This window comes from Scyliorhinus torazame, chromosome 17, assembly GCF_047496885.1.
Source record: "Scyliorhinus torazame isolate Kashiwa2021f chromosome 17, sScyTor2.1, whole genome shotgun sequence".
In the NCBI taxonomy this organism is placed as follows: Eukaryota; Metazoa; Chordata; class Chondrichthyes; order Carcharhiniformes; family Scyliorhinidae; genus Scyliorhinus; species Scyliorhinus torazame.
In genome coordinates, this window is record NC_092723.1 from 16,314,966 (window position 1) to 16,332,467 (window position 17,502).

A 17,502-nucleotide genomic window follows, 5' to 3' on the forward strand; every position below is an offset into this window, starting at 1 on the left:
CTCCCTTGTTGGTCTAGCTTCCTCATCAATGTATCCATACCATTCATCTCAACCACAAGTTGCAGCGTGTTCCGCATTCTCACCGCTCTCTGGGTAAAGACTTTTCAGCTGAACTCTGTTGGATTTATTAGCGATGATCAGATTTATGGCTCCTTAATTCTTGGATTTGGATTTGTTTGTTTATTGTCACGTGTACAGTGAAAAGTATTTTTCTGCGTGCAGCTCAAACAGATCATTTAGTACATGAAAAGAAAGTACGTAATAGGGCAACACAAGGTCCACAATGTAAATACATAGACACCGACATCGGGTGAAGCATACAGGGGTGTAGTATCAGTCAGATCAGTCCATAAGAAGGTCGTTTAGGAGTCTGGTAACAGCACAGAAGGAGCTGTTTTTGAATCTGTTTGTGCGTCTTCTCTGTTGACACTATTCGTGAAGTGAGAGGATACAGAGAGAACTGGTGAGAATGGTATCAGGGATGAAGGCCTGAATGGAGGCACGGTGGTGCAGTGGTTAGCACTGCTGCCTCACGGCGCCGAGGACCCGGGTTCGATCCTGGCCCCGGGTCACTGTCCGTGCGGGGTTTGCACATTCTCCCCGTGTTCGCGTGGGTCTCACGCACACAATGCAAAGACGTGCAGGGTAGGTGGAGTGGCCACGCTAAAATTGTCCCTTAATTGGAAACAGATTTAAAAAGAGACTGGCGTGATGATGTGTTTTACCACCATCCCTCCATATTAAAGAAAAAGGATGAAGAACTGCAGATACGTGGAGAGACTGGAAAACCCGGGACAGTTTTCCTTCGAGCAAGGAAGGGGGTGAGGGGGAATTTAACACAGATGTAAAAAAAAATTGAAGGGGTTGGAGAGAGTAATTAAAGAGCAACTGTTTCCACTGTGATTAGGTTTGAGATAATTAGCAAAAGAATCAGAGGCGGGGGTGGTTTTCAGATGGTGAGTTCTTGTGATCAGGAACGCGTTGCTTGAAAGGGGGACAAAAGCAGGTTCGATTGTCACTCACATAGTGAAATTTGATACATACTTGAAAATAAACATTTGCAGGTTAATTAAAAAGAGCAAAGGTGTAAGCCTAATGAAGTAGCTTTATCAAAGGATTAGCCCAAGTGCGATAGGCCGCATGGTGTCCTGTGCGGTATAATGTTACGATTGAGAAAAATGGAGGGGGGAAAGGCAGTAAGTTAATAACTGCATGTGATGTTAATGGACAGCTCGTCACTCAGTCTGCTAGCTTTTAGAACACCACTAAATTCAAATCACTGGGGACTCAGATTTTATTTTCAGTTTTTAATTGATATTGGACTGATGTATATTAATCTCTTCAGCCTCCCCTGTTAATTACAACTCCTTTTGATACTGCAAATGTCACAGAGATGTGACATATAATCAGCCGCATGCAGATAAAGGGCTGGTTACTTCAGCGAATGCCAGACCCTCCAGACTCAACAAACAGCTGGCGTGACAGATGTTTCCATAAGCTTTCAGGACCACAAAGGCCCCTTTCATTAAATAATTAAAGGGGAGGGGGGAATCCATGGGGACTGCGTTTCATTCCAATCGCTCTCCTAAGCCTTGTTTTATTTAAGAAAACAAGACAGAAACAAGATTTGATCGGGGTACTTTCTCGCAAATGTCAATTTTCTGAGCAGCCCACAGGCCATCCCGTTGGGCAGGCGTTTTGTTGCCGTGGTTACTCCAGAGAGACATGTTCCAATGTTTGTACCGAGGTTTCATGGATACCCTTGACTCTGAAAACAATTCCAACTTGGGTTACCAACCCTCCAGGATTGACCTCCAGTCACCGGGAATGGAAGTATCAACTCATGTGGCATAGCCACTGCGGCGAGCAAGCCCAGAGTGAATCTGGATTAATTAAGGACAGCCAGCACATATTTGTTTAACTAGTTAGATTGCGTTTTTTGCTTATCAGCAAAGTTGAAGCCCAGGACATAACAGGGGCCAGTGGTAACATGGATACGAAGTTGGCTGGCTGACAGGAAACATAGAGTTGCGCTGAATGGACTTGAGGAACAATCAGAAGCCTTACAACACCAGATTAAAGTCCAACAGGTTTGTGTCAAATCACTAACTTTCGGAACGCAACTCCTTCATCAGGTGAATGAGCAGCGCTCCGAAATCTAGTGATTCGAAACAAACCTGGTGGACTTTAACCTGGTGTTGTAAGGCCTCTTACTGTGCCCACCCCAGTCCACCGCCGGCATCTCCAATTCAGGACTTGAGGAAGGTAGACAGTGGGGTTCCCCAGGGGGCAGTATGAGGACCACTGCCTTTCTTGATCTGTGTCAGCGATGGGCAACCCAGGCTGGTGAGTGGGCCTCACGAGTGACCCTCCTTCATATCAGTGGGCCACATGATTGAAATTGGACTTGTTCATTCATCATGACCTAATGAATAAGATTAAATACATTTCAATACACGCCGAATATTTTGTAACACGTTATAGAAAATGCTTAATCGTTTGTATATTAATAGAGCTGCCATCACTCCAAATGGTAAAAACAAAAGAAACGTTTACATTTTGGACGCACGGTCACTGTTGTGAGCAACTGGCACAACCTCATTTCACTTGTCCTTGCTTTATGTGTGAATCACTTCAGTCACAACGTTAGGAACAAATCCCTGCGGACGGAAATCAGCGGAATGGAGCAACCCTGCGCATGGGTAACAATTCAGAATGTCTCGACACCCAGATATCCACATGTGGCCCCCAGGCCGCAGGTCTAGGTTGATGACCCAGTCAGCTATGCAGTGACCAAGCCGGAATCGAACCTGGGACCCTGGCGCTGTGAAGCAACAGTGCTAACCACTGCGCTACCGTGCAAACAGAGAGCTCTAGTCGATTAAGAACAAGCTTTCATTGTCACACTGAATGCTGGAATTCACCTCGCTCTATGGCATTCTACCTCCCCACCCCCACCCCCACCCCCAGCAAATCAAAATAAATGCCTTGCAAATTGAACATGCACGCCTTTATAAAGACTATGCACTCTTATATTCCCTCGTGGGGTTTTTTTCTTCCTGTTCAAGTAATTGTCCAATTCCCTTTTGAAAGCTACTATTGAACCTACTTCCATCACCCTGTTCAGGCAGAGCTTTCCAGATAGATTTTTATTGTCTGTGTACAAAAAAGCTTTTAGGATGTGTCTTCTTAACACCAGTACACATCAAAGGTTTTCTACCGTGTTTTATAAATAAACGTCAGAAAGCTCTTCGATTTCTTTTGGTTTTCACTGGCCTCGGAAGGGGCCAAGGAGAAAGCACTCACGAACCTATAAAGAAACCTCCCATTGACAGGAAATGCCCTCTAATTGATTGTCCTGGGGGGCCTGCCGAAGAACAATTAGCTTGCCATTGACCTCACATTCTGACTGTGCAGCCTTGGTTAGGCCGCATTTGGAGTATTGCGTGCAGTTCTGGTCACCGCATTATCGGAAGCACACGGAAGTTTTGAAGAGAGTGCAAGGAAAGTTCACCAGGATGCAGCCTGGCCTCGAGGGTGTTGACTATGAAGAGAGGTTGAATAGACTAGGAAAGACGGAGGCTGAGGGGAGACCTGATAGAGGTCTACAAAATTCTGAGAGGCATAGATAGACAGGGTGGATAGTCAGAGGCTTTTTCCAAGGATGGAAGTGTCAAATACAAGGGGGCACAGGTTCAAGGTGAGAGGTGGAAAATTTCCGGGAGATGTGCGGGGTACGTTTTTTACGCAGAGAGTGGTGGGTGCCTGGAATGCGCTGCCAGTGGATGTGGTGGAAGCAGGCACATTAGCAACATTTAAGAGGCATCTGGATGGGTCCATGAATAGAGAGGAAATAGAGGGATATGGACAAAGTGAGGGCAGAAGGTTTTTTTTAAAGTTAGGGCATCATGATCGGCACAGGCTTGGAGGGCCGAAGGGCCTGTTCCTGTGCTGTACTTTTCTTTGTTCTTTGTTCTTTGTTCAAAGGCCTTGAACGCAAGGCGTAAGAAAGAACAACACTTAAAGGGATGCTCCAGGTCTACTTTAGCAAGAAGCAGATAAATAATGCATTAAGACCATGGGAGCAGGAGGAGACCATTCAGCCACTTGGTTCTGTTATATAAGCAAGTGAGCAAAAAGCAGGAGTAAGCCATTCGCTCCCCTAACCCTGCTCCATCATTTCATAAGATCATGGCTGATTTGACTGTAACACCAAATCCACATCCCGCCTACCCCTCGGTAACCTATCACCCCCTTGTGTACCAATAATCGATCTACTTCTGCCTTAGAAATATTCAAAGATTATGCTTCCACCACCTTTTTAGGAAGACAGCTCCAAAGGTTCACGACTCTGAATGAAAAATGTCACCTCATCTCAGTTTTAAATGGGCGACCCCTTATTTTTAAACAATGACCCGCTAGTTCTAGATTCTCCCACAAGAGGAAACATCCTCTCCACGTCCACCCTGTTGAGGCCCCTCAGGGTCTTATATGTTTTAATCAAGTTGCCTCTTACTCTTCTAAACTCCGGCGGATACAAGCCTAGCCTGTCCAATCTTTCCTCATAAGACAACCCACCCATTCCAGGCAATAGTCTGGTAAACCTTCTCTGAATTTCTTCCACCAGCTTAAATAAGTTGACCAGTTGTGTACACAATACTCAAAATGTGGTCTCACAAATGCCCTGCATAACTAAAGCATAACCTGCCTACATTTGTACTCAATTCACCTTACAATAAATGATGACATTCTATTAGCTTTCCTAATTACTTGCTGTACCTGTAGACTAGCCTTTTATGATCCATGTACTAGGACACCCAGATCCCTCTGCAGCTCGTAACTCTGTAATCTCTCACCATTGAGATAATAAGCTTCCCAGATTATATTCCATTTGCCAGATTTTTGCTCGCTCACGTAACCTATCTTTGGGCTTGATTCTCGGCTGCGCGCCATTCGCTGCCGCTGGTATTCTATCTTCCCTCTCCACAGTTGCTGCCTGACCTGCTGAATATTCCCAGCATTTTCTATTTTTATTTCAGATTTCCAGCATCTGCGGTATTTTGGTGCATGGCTGATTTGCACCTCAAATCTATTTCTCCAACTTCATTCCAATTCCCCAGCCAAACAAAAATCTATCTGTCACAGTTTTTTTATTTTTCACTCACCACCCCATCCAGCCTCAACAGCTTTTCAGGAGAGAGTGTTCCAGATTTCAAAGAATCCCTACAGTGCAAAAGCAGGCCATTTGGCCCATCAAGCCTGCACCAACCCTCCAGAAGAGCTCCCTAATCAAGGCTCACGCCCCCTCCCCATAACCCCACCCAACCTTTGGACACTAAGGAGCAATTTAGCGTGGCCAACCCACCAAACCCGCACATCTTTGGACTGTGGGAGGAAACCGGAGCACCCGGAGGAAACCCACGCAGACATGGGGGGGAACGTACAAACTCCACACAGACAGTCACCAAAGGTTGGCATCGGACCCAGGTCCCTGGTGCTGTGAGGCATCAGTGCTAACCACTGTGCCTCCGTGCCATCAGCTTTGAGTGTCCAGTTGTAATTTTAAAGTTATGCCCCTCATTCTGTACTCTCCCTCACCCACAATAATGCTCCGAATCTTAAAATTATGGCGGAAAAAACAATACATCAGAGCAAATTAACCTAATTATTATCACACTAATGATTCCTTGTGGCATTGTGATAATACCTGTGGACCAGAAGCTCTGGGTTCAAGTCTGGTCAGGTTTATAATGTAGCCAAACAGATTGATTATCAGTCTGCGAATCCTGGTCGGCCATACTGCAGAGGGAAAGCAGCAATGTGCCAGCGTAATCATGGACTAGTCCAGTGAAAATCCATGTTCAACAACATCCTCTCAGGGCATGGTACCTGAAGGAGAAGAATTGTCACGGTAGGTCAACTGGCCGATCTCCCATGGAATTGCTCCTTGTCAATTGCGTTATGAAGACAGTTACATCGTGACATTCAACTTGGGTGCAGACAGAAAGTCACATCAATGGCCTCTTGTAATCTAAACGTCCACAGTGCAGGCCCAGGCCATTCAGCTGAAGGTGTCTGTGCTGCCGTTCATTCTCCACATCGGGACTCCTCCTCATCGAACCCTATCGGCCGAACTTTCTCCTTTTGGGCTTATCCAATTACCTCTTAGTTTGTGGCAGAAGAACTACTTTAGAAAAATCAACATAAATTTTAAGATGATGGCGTTGGGGTATGTGGAGAGATTGGAGAAGCTGGGATTGTTGTCCTTAGAGCAGAGAAGGTTGAGGGGAGATTTAATAAAGCTATTCAAAATTCTGAGGTTTTTTTTATAGATCAGGGAGAGTGAGAAACCATTTCCATTGCAAATGGGTCAATAATCGAAGGACGTCAATTTAAAATAATTGGCAAAAGGGGTCAAGGGACAATGCAGATAATGTTTTTGTTAATTTTCTTGAACACTACCTGAAGGTATGATGGAATCATACTTCATTCAAACTTTCAAAAAAACATGAAAAGATGTACTTGACGAGGACAAATTTGCATGGTTATGGGAATAAACTGTGGGAGTAAATTTGACATTAATGCTGTTCAAAGGGCACCTCGACAAATACATGGATAGGGTGGGTATAGAAGGATACGGCACTAGGAAGTGCTGAGGGTTTTGGCCAAGGGTGGTATCATGGCCGATACCGGCCTGAAAGGGCCGAAGGGCCTGTTCCAGTGCTGCACTGTTCTTTGTTCATTTCAAAGAATTAACATAGAAGGTTGAATGGTCTCATTCTCTGCTGTAAGTTTCTATGATGCTAAGAACAACAAAAGTTCCCGTGAGCACCAAACAGTTAGCACTTCCATTTCCCTCTAATTCCACTCAATTATTTCCATGGTTCAATTTCTACCTCCTACCCAAAGACCACACACAGAGAAATTACCTTGACAGACCCACCATTTCAGCCTGTTCCTGTGCAGTTGAACTTATTCCTTCCTGGCTCAATGCTAATCTTTCCGTCCCTTGTTCCAGGATTTTGTCACTCTTTTGACAACGGTTTTCTATCACAGTCATTCCAAGTGGACCAACATGGGTCTCAGATTCTTCCCCTACCTCCATTTGCAGTTTTGCCTTCAAATGCCTCAACCCTCTGGAATTCCTTCCCAAACATTCTCACCCTTGTTTCCAAATCCCCCCCATGACCCGCCCCCTTGTCCGTAGCTCCTCCAGCCCTACAACCTTCCAAAGTCACTCTGTTGCTCCAATTCTGGCCTCTCGAGCATGCTTGATTTTAATTATCCACCAGTGGAAGCCATGCTTTCAGCTTCCAATAAGCTCTGGAATTCCCCACTCTAAGCCTCTCCGCCTCTCTCTCTCTCTCTCTTCCTTTAAGACATTCCTGAAAGTGTACCTTTTTGGCTAAAGCTTGGGTCACCTGTCCTAACATCTCCTGATGCAGCTCAGCGTCAAACTCTGTATGTCTGTGGTGAATGTATTCACCATAATATAAGTTGTCTGTATAGTACTGTGGCCTATGGCCAGGGAATGGTAATATAATCTCCTTCCATGTGTTGTACTGGAACCCTGGTGGGCTCCGCCTCTGGCTCCGCCCCCCCCCCCCCCCCCCCCGGGGCAGTCTATAGACCTGCCGCCTGTGGGTGGCGCTCATTGTTACAGCAGTCACAGGCATGCAAGTTCTTGGATAATAAAGCCTCTGTTCACTCGTTCTCATCATCTTGTAGTGAATTGATGTTAAATCAATGTCATTGCTGTTGTGAAGTGACTTGGGACATAAGCTTAAGACGTGAGGGGAAAAATTTAGAGGAGATGTGTGAGGCAGGTTTTTTTACACAGAGGGTGGTGAGTGCCTGGAACTCATGACTGGGGGAGGTGGTGGAAGCAGGTACGATAGTGATGTTTAAGAGGCACCTTGACAAATACATGAATAGGATGGAAATAGAGGGATACAGACCCAGGAAGTGCAGAAGGTTTTAGTTTAGACAGGCAATAGGATCGGCGCAGGCTTGGACGGACGAAGGGCCTGTTCCTGTGCTGTACTGTTCTTTGTTCTTAAAGGCACTATATTAATGAAAGTTCTTGTTTCCCAGGTCCACCTGGCCCTGCGGGAGGTGTGGTGGTAAGAGAGATCAATGACACCTCGGTGCTGCTAAGTTGGAGTAGAGGCTACGATAACCACAGCCCAATCAGCAAGTACATAATACAAGCCAGGACAGCCCTGTCTGATGAATGGAAGAATGTCAGGACAGGTATAGTTAGCGTTGTGCTCTGTATGATTGCCTACTTTAAAGTTTTGAGTGTGCGCTAACCATAACTAAATTGCAAAACTAGGCTTATTCTGAAGGGGGCACAATGGTTATATTTCTATTTCTTATGTTCTCATGTTACAAGACTAGTCATCTTAAAAAGCCTGAACTAATGATCCATGGGCGTGAGTTCAAATCCTGCCGGGCCAGTTGGGGAATTTAAATTCCATTAACTGAATAAAATTCTGGAGTTACAAAAGCTGTGTTCAGGCATGGTGACTATGAAACTATTGGATTGAAATTTTTAAAAACAATCTAGTTCCACTAGGGGCTGGTTTAGCACAGTGGGCTAAATAGCTGGCTTTTAAAGCAGACCGAGGCAGGCCAGCAGCGCGGGTTCAATTCCCGTACCAGGCGCCGGAATGTGGCGACGAGGGGCTTTTTACAGTAACTTCATTTGAAGCCGACTTGTGACAATAAGCGATTTTCATTTCATTTCATTTCACTCACATTGTTAAGGGAAGGAAATCTGCCAACCTTACCGGGTCTGGCCTAATTGTGACTCCAGACCCACAGCAATGGGGTTGACACTTACCTGCCCTGCAAATCACTCAGTTATCTTCGGGAAGGTGGGGTAAAGAGTCGCCATGGCAAGGATGTCCATATCCTATAAATGAATAATAAATTTTTTAAATCCCACAACATAGAAGGTTAAGATGTGATTTGATTGAGGTTTTAAGGTTGGAAGGTAATCAGTAGGGTAGATCGAGAGAAACATTTTCTGCTGGTGGGATAAAGTCTATGACAAGAGAACGTTGACCCTGATCTTCCGGTCCCCGGATCACCATAGATTCCCAATTCAATTCATTCTCCGGGAATTGCCCGGGAGGTTGGACCTTCCGATGGGCAAATCCCGTGCTCCCAATGACCCTCTGAAAAATCTCCAACTCTGGTTCGAATCCACCTTGGACAGTTCTGACAAACTTACCTGGATAGTTACCCAAGGAATATTGGACAGAAAATTCCTACTCACTCTAACTCCTGGGTAACTATATAACTGACACACACTGCACCCTCCCCCACAACCTCCCCCCCACCCTGAGGCCAGCCACCACTAACCTGGCCTGACTGTCCCCCACCACCCGACCATGACACTCCAATTTCCCCTTTGACTCCTGACACTTTCTTGACCTTTGTCTAATGCCCCCAACCTGCCCTGACCATCCGGCTTCCATCCCTGACCCCTGAACAGACCTGACTAGCCCCAACCTGACAAGCCCTCCTGACCCAACCTGACTATCCTTCCAGCCCACCTACTACCCTACCCACCCACCACTCTACCCATCTAGTATCCCATCCATTCACCATCCTACCCATCTTCCACCCTAGCTATCCACCAGCCCATCCACTTGCCACCCTACCTACTTGCCACCCAATGCACTTACCTCATCCACCCTACCCACTCACACACCTACACATTCACCAATTCATCCACCAACACACTGAAAATATGTCCAAATGTCCCAGTGTGTTAATGAACACATACCAGAATATGGCAGCTTGTGCCATCGCAGCTTGTCTTCCCCCGGCAGCCCAGCACTACAACCAAGCAGTTTGATGGATATTAAGGGATATAGAGCCAACAAAGTTTGATGAGTTAGGGTGCAGATCGACTGTGATCTCACTGAATGGATAGAACAGACTAGAGGGGCTGAATAACCTCCTGTTCCTGTGTTCCTATGCCATGCTTTTTGTGTCAAGCGACAGCACAATGCCCTCGCTCAGATCATCTCTCCACGTACGTCGGCTTAAAACTCTGCATTTGGCTGGCTGGAGTTAGGCATGCTCACTAAAATGAAGGACCTGAGATATCAGTCATGGGTCCATTTACTGCGCGCCCAGGATAACACTCCCAACAGTTCTCTCCAACCTGAAAATTGTCCTTTTATTTTCTCTCTTGGTCAAAATCAAAGAGTTAACTTTTTATTTCCCCGCACTGAATGCTCTAACTCTTTTTTTATTTTAATTGGATTGGTGGCATTTTAATGTTTGGTTCTTTTGCCATGTCGCGGATTGTGAATCCCGCCTGAAGAACTCATGGGGCCCGCAGGGTGCACAGTCCTCACTCTCCCAAAGGCTGCTCCGCCCCTTCCCTTGGGCCAGTGCCGCTCACTGCTGGCAAAGAGTCGAGGGTGGGTGGGGAAGGTGGGGCTTGGGGAGGGGGGGATGACAGGGGAGTTGGGGAAGAGCATTGAAATCAATTATTTTAAATTGACTTTGGCATGATCCCATGTTGATCGCATGAAATGCCAAAGTAAAATTTACCAGGAGCCGCTTGTTTGGAATGTAACCATTTCTTTTATCTGAAATAATTGGCTGTGAGGGGGAGGGGGGAGGACACTTTTTTCATGTCTCCTGAAGTTATTGAACTTTCTGATCCAAAAGTGTTCAAGGATTCCAGCAGCCTCGGGCGAATATGTGGGCAGGAGGCAACACAGCTCTGCCCACACAGGATGCCAACTTTCCAGGAAATCATTTATATTCACTTTTCCATTCAGTACTTTAGTCTATTTCTCAGCCATGGCTCAGGTGGTGGCCAATGACAAGGTTCTGGGTTCAGGTGCCAGGGCACAAACACAAAAAAAGGTCAAGGCTGACGCACCAGTGCGGTACTGAGGCAGCACTGCACTGTCGGAGGCCACGTCCTTTGAATGAGACAGTAACCCAAGGCCCCTTCTGTGTCCTTGAACAGATGTAAAAGTTCCTATTGCCCTATTTTGAGGAAAAGCACGGGAGCTGTGTCCCGGTGTCCCTGCCAATGTTTATCCGTCATTAACATTGACAAAAAGTAGTCATCTGGTCATTACCACACTGCTTGTTGTGGGAGCTTGCTGTGCACAAATTGCTGCTGTGGCTCCCACATTACAAACATGACTACACTGCAAACGCACTCCATTCTTTGTGCAACCCTTTGAGACATCTGATGGTCATGAACAGTGCTGCCAACATGCCCTTCTGTCTTTCATTAACTCTTGGAGGCATGGGGCCAAGAGGCTGTTTGAGGATGCTTGGAAATGGGAGGTCATGTGATGAAACCTCCAAGAATATGCCAAACCAGGGTTGGCAACACCTACTGTGCACCCATTGTGATTAGGGTTATCAGGTGGTTAAAATGCCAACTGTGCGTTTCCAAACAAACCCCAGCCCAGCCATACTCCTGCCCCGTTCTCGACTGCTGCCATTTTGGCTGTGAGGTTTTCAGAGCGTGAGGGGTGGGTGGGGTCTCCAATGTGGCCCTGATTTACTTGTGAAAGTTGCAGTCCTACAACACAATGAGAATCCCGATGCAATTTTAAACAGCCAATCGTGGCAGTCGCACAAGACGGTGGGGGGGAGGGCAAGATGGTCGGTATATATTTAATCTGTTAGACAAATTTAGGGTGAGCAGGTCTCCTCCAGGGCTCACAGGGAAATTCCGTGCACTCCCCTACCCGCGAAACCTACCTCCTTCTCACTAGATACCCCACCCCTAGCCCAACAATGACATAAAGGCAAGGGACTCTTTGCCGCAGAAGGCTGTGGAGACCAAATTGCTGAGTGCCTTTAAGGCAGAGATTGATAGGTTCTTGATTAATAATGGGATCAGGAGTTATGGGGAGAAGGCAGGAGAATGGGGATGAGAAAGATATCAGCCATGATTGAATGGCGGAGCAGACTTGATGGGCCAAGTGGCCTAATTCTGCTCCTATGTCTGATGGTCTGACGTACATTCCTTGGCATTCCCTTGCCTGGAATTCCACTTCTGACCAAGCGAACGGCTTGGTGACTCCAGTCCAGCTCAGGTGAGTTCAAATGTCCCGGGGCCTCATGCTGTGGACATCCTGGGGACATGCCACCTGGTGCTTAAGCACTGGAAGCTGGTCGGCTGTGTGGCCATCGCAGCAAAGCCCAATCCCGCCCCTCTACTGAAACACACGTGGACGCACACACGCGTTCCAATAGCACTGACTGGGCAACGGTCAGGGGCCCGGGGTCATTTCTTTCATTATCTATTCATCTTTGCTGAAAAACAGCTAACTGACAGCAGATTAAAAGAACGTCTTGCATTTATATAGCGCCTCCACAACCTCAGAACATGCCACAGCTCTTTACTGCTCATTTAGTACTTTGTGAAGTGTAGTCACTCCTGTAACTTGGGAAAATGTAGGAGCCAATTTGCCCACAGTCAGATCTCACAAACAGCAATGTGATAATGGCCAGATTATCTGTTTTGGTTGAGGGATACATCATTGAGGGGGAATTCCCTTGCTGTTCTTCGCAATGCTGGTTCGGGATCTTTCACGCCCACCTGAGAGGGAAGGTAGGGGCCATGATTTAATAACTCATTTTGAAGATGGCCCTTGCGACAGCGCTGCACTCCCTCAGTGCTGCACTAGGGGCGTCAGCCTAGATTTTGTCCTTGGGTCTCCGCAACAAGGTTTGAACATGTGACCCGCCGAAGTGAATGGAGCCAACGTCTAACGTTTTCTCTTTGGAATTTTGTCTGACAAGTCCCACAGCACATAGAAGGCAATGCAGAGGTGGCCTGGGTGATCAACCTCACACCCTGGATGGATTACGAATTCCGAGTCATCGCAAAGAACATCTTGGGGACCGGTGACCCTAGCCTGCCCTCGCAAACGATACGCACCAGAGAAGCTGGTAAGTGAGCACGTCGGGCACACCCGGCCTTCGATTGCGAACCCGAATAAAATAAAATAGTGTAACTTTCTGTCGGGCCCAAGTGCAATCATGGAGCACCCAGCAAATATTGACGTGCTAGGCCACAACCAAAATACTGTGGGATGCTGAGAATTAGACAGGCAATGGTGGAAATGCTTGTTCGGTTTGGCAGCATCTGTTTGGGGGGGGGGGGGGGGAGAGAGAGGGGGGGGGGGGGGAGGGGGGGGGGGAAGAGGCTGGGATTTCCCGGTCCCGCCCGTGAGGGAGAGAAAGGAAAATTTGACGGACCACCCAAAGGCCCGTTGACTACGGGTGGGAACTCCGGGTCCCACGGCAGGCAGGACTGGAGATTCCCAGTCGGAGTTAACGTTTCAAGTCAATGGCCTTTCATCAGAACTGAAAAGGGAATACGTGCACACTCCCTGAGATCCCAGAAAGCAGTGGCACACCCCTGGAGCTCCCAAGCAAATTCTGCCACCAATGCTGAGAATTCCGATACGTTTTCCATCGTAACTCTACTTGGCATCAAATTTCCCAGCATAAGGTTGAACGGAGAGAAGCGGAGACGTGTTATGCCAGGTGTTGGCGTCTTGCACTTAAGTCTGCCCTGACGGTTAAATATATTCCACTTTGTGTCTCCCAGCTCCTACAGTTGCGCCATCAAACATCAGCGATGGAGGTGGAGATCAGCACGAGGTCACAATGTTGTGGGCGGTAAGTGTTAAGGAGTGTCCAAGGCCGGAGTCATACAAAACGCCATAGACTTTGGCGGGACCTATGGCAAGGCGTCTCCCCCACTAGGAAACATACCCCTGGGGGGGCTGCGGAAGATCCTGGCCTAAGTCTTTGTTACGCCTTTCCTCTTCCCAGCACGTTCAGGGCTGGGATACAAAACTAAAGAATAAAACATTTTTAAAAATGAAGAGATCTCAAGTTGGGACTGAAAACTGTCAAAATACCTTTCGCTCATAGAACAATGGTTTTGTGCGTCAGATTTCTTAAACTCGCCCTCCCCGCTATCCCTTTCTCTCTTACGTATTTATCCAGCGTCGCTTTAAATGTGTCTTTCCTCCTTCCCTCAGCCATTCTCTGTAGTAGCGAGTTCCCACATTGCAACCTCTCTAAATGATGAGAGGCCTAGACAGCAGATAGAGAGAAACAGTTCTCACTGGCAGAGTGCCAAGAACCAGAGGATTGTGCTTTAAGGTGATTGTCAAAAAAAAAAAATCAATGGCGACATGAGGAAAAACCGTTTTACACAGCGAGTGGTTATGGCATGCCTAGTGTGGCGAAGACAGATACAATCATAGCTTTCAAAAGAGAATTGGATGATTACCTGATGAGAAAATATTTGCAGGCCTCTGGGGAAAGTGTGAGGGAGTGATACTAAATGAGTTGCTCTTGCAGAGAGGTGGCTTAGTGTTGTCTGTAAAACCTCAGACACTTTGACCAGCTTATTCCTCAAACATTTTAACCAGTTGCCCATTGCGAGGTGAACAAAGGACAAATACAAGCTTATGATTTCACCAAATTTATTATTAAATTCAGGATAACAGTCATCCCCACCCCCCCCCCCCCCCTCAAATTATCCCAAATGGTAATAATAATCCCAAGACTCTTAATAGAACCATGCCGGTGAACTCAGTCGAATTGCGGGTCCAACTCTCTGGGTTTCAGGGCCTTTGCCCGGCAAGGTGGGTCGCTCACGTGGCTTCCTTCGGTCTCTGGTCGGCTGTCCAGTCTTTTCTGTCACCTCTGCACGGAGTCTTCGCTGGGGAGGATCCTGAGTGGTCGATCTTTACACTCCTCTTCGCGTCTTTCCAGAAAATTCTCCGGTCCTCAGCCAATGAGGTCTCGGGGCGGGGGCCGCAACACAAAATGGAGTTGCCGTTTGCAACCTTGCAGGACACCAGGAACCCACCCCCAGTGTTCCATCTCTAGGTGACAAATCCCAAATTTCTTTACCCGTCAGTCTGGCCTCAATAAAAGTCGAGATGGAATTGCAGGTACAGCATTACTTATTTTATTTGGCTTGCAAGCCTGACTCAGTTCACAGCAGTACAAAGCACATCTTGCTTCGTACACGTCTGGAATCAAGTGAGTCTGTAGAACAAAGAAGTCTCTACTGATACATTCAAATGGCATCAAGTTTCACACACACGATTCCCATAGGTCATCCTATACCCCTCCTGACCTATCCATACACTCTAATTGGCTCACTTCCAATCCCTTCCTCTGGCCCCTATTACCCAGCATCCTTTTCTCCTCCTTTGGTGGACACACCTCTTCCTTTGCTTTGCCATGCGTTCTGAAATCCTTTGTCTGTGAACTCACCAGGATTAGACTGGCCTACCTCTACATTACATTGACTAATATCTCTAAAGTAACTATTTTATATCACATTCGTCATAGGTGTCCTGTTCACACGTAACCTTACTCCGTATATGATAACTGGGTGCCAGAAAAATCTAGCTTCATCAGGGCAATCCACAACAATCGATCCATTTGAATGGGACCGATTATCTCCTGATGTCTTGTTGGAAGGGCAGGCCCACACCTGCCTCGACTGACTGTGTCTGTGTGGTAGTATGTATTGGGGGTCATGTGGGACTGGAAGCCCTAATGTCATTGGCTGACAGATCCCGGGTCCTGGTTGGCCGTTGACCTCATACTCCGCCCTGAAGGCGAAGTATAAGAAGCCGGTGCCTTCCCCCGCAGGCCAGTTTACTATCGGGCTGCTGGGGAACAGACACGCTTAATAAAGCCTCATCGACTTCACTCTTTTCGTCTCATGGAGTCTTTGTGCGCTACAGTCTGTTCAGTGGATTTGAACGCGACTGTTCAAATTCCCAGCAGACCAGCCTGAAGCTGACTGCAGTTTAATTTAAAATGCCCAATTCTTAATTTAAAGCATCCAATTTTACCGGGCCTAAAATTCAGGCCGCTGTCCATTTTACCGCAGTAGCGAGGATGAGCCAAATAGCCTTCTTCTGTGCCGTGACCATTCTATGGTTCAATGATTCTGGTTAAATAGGTTTTTCATGAGTTCCGTATTGAATTTATTATTAACTATCTGATATTTATGAATCCTGGCTTTGATCTCCCCCACAAGTGGAAACGTCTCCTCTATGTCCACCCTATCAAACTCTTAAGGCCTTGATTTAAAGGTCCTTTATAGACCTGGGGTATTTGGACCTAAATCATCCGAGGCGGCAGGGCATGTTGAGAAAGTGATCAAAGACATACATGCGTTCCTGAGTTTTAGGAACAAAGGCATGAAGTACAAAACCAAAAAAGTATGTTTTTATTTAAAATTCCTTGATGGGATGTGGGCATTGCTGACAAGACCCAGTGTGTGTTGCTCATCCTGATGTGCCCTTGAGCTTATTGGCTTGCCTGGCCAGTCCAGAGGGTAGCTGAGAGCCAACCACGTTTCGGCGTCTGGATTCACATGTCAGTCAGACCGGTTGAGAACGGCAGATTATCCCACCCTAAAAGGACATCGTGAACCAGATGGGTCTTTGTGATAATCGACGGCACTTCAAACGGTCACCGTTACTGAGACTCGCTTTCAATTCCAGCTGCCGTGATGGGTGATCCTCTCGGGCACCCGCAAAAAAAACACTGGTTCAGCCTCAAGTGGAGTATTGTGCTCCAATTGTGGGCGCCGCACTTTCGGGAGGATGAGAAGGATTTAGAGAGGGTTTAGAAAAACGGACCCTGGTGGAGAGAGACTTCAGTTGTGTGGCTGGATTGTAAAGGCTGCGATTGGCCTCCTTAGAGAGGAGGTGGTTGAAAAGGAGCCCCGGCAGAGGTGCTCAAAATCAGAAGGGACCTAGACAGAGCAGTGAGTGAGAAACTGTCCTCCTTGGCAGAAAGGTTGAGGACAAAAGAGCCAAAAGCAACACGAGGAAAAGCTTTTTTTTGATGCAGCAAAGTGGTTAGGGTCCGGAGTGCCCAGGGAGTGTGGTGGAGGTGATACAGTCATGGCTTTCAAAAGGGAATTGGATAACGATCTGAAACAAAAATCATTGCGGGAAAGCAAGGAAAGGGCAGGGGAGTGGGGCTCGCTAGACTTGCAGACAGAGGGCACAGGCTGGATGGGCTGAATGGCCTCCTGTGCTGTAACCAATCCAAATTTCTGTATGAATCCATCAGGTTGCCCTTCAGCATTCCCTTTTCTGGAGGAAAGAGCCCCAGCCTGTTCACTCTTTCCTGATGGTTGTAACAATTTGGACCATGTTACATTTAGCATCAGTGGAATATAGAAGAGGAAGGCTCCAGCCAGAATCCCCCGCTCCAGATCCCTATCAACGGAGTCCCTTCGCTGAAAAGTGTGCGCGAGTTCAGATATTGGCAGCAATCAGATCTAGCTGTGACGCCCCTGTAGTTAGAGAGTCCGTTGATATTCACAACTGAATCTCACTGAGGAATTCTGGACACGTGCTTGAGGCGGGAGCAGAGCACTGAGCGCGAGAGAGACTGGATCCCTGGAAGAGCCAAATCCTTCAGGAGAAGCTGAGGTTGGGA

The 17,502-nt window shown here is 47.1% G+C and overlaps 1 protein-coding gene across 3 annotated transcripts in view; it reads left to right on the forward strand.

Moving 5' to 3' along the window:
* Positions 1–17,502, forward strand: part of cntn2 (contactin 2) — a 203,881-nt gene that overhangs the window by 169,616 nt on the left and 16,763 nt on the right. For all 3 annotated transcript variants that reach the window (XM_072480105.1, XM_072480107.1, XM_072480106.1), the window contains exons 15-17: positions 8,095–8,253; positions 12,802–12,951; positions 13,616–13,686. In XM_072480105.1, the coding sequence (XP_072336206.1) occupies positions 8,095–8,253; positions 12,802–12,951; positions 13,616–13,686 (380 nt within the window). The remainder of the gene's footprint in view (positions 1–8,094; positions 8,254–12,801; positions 12,952–13,615; positions 13,687–17,502) is intronic.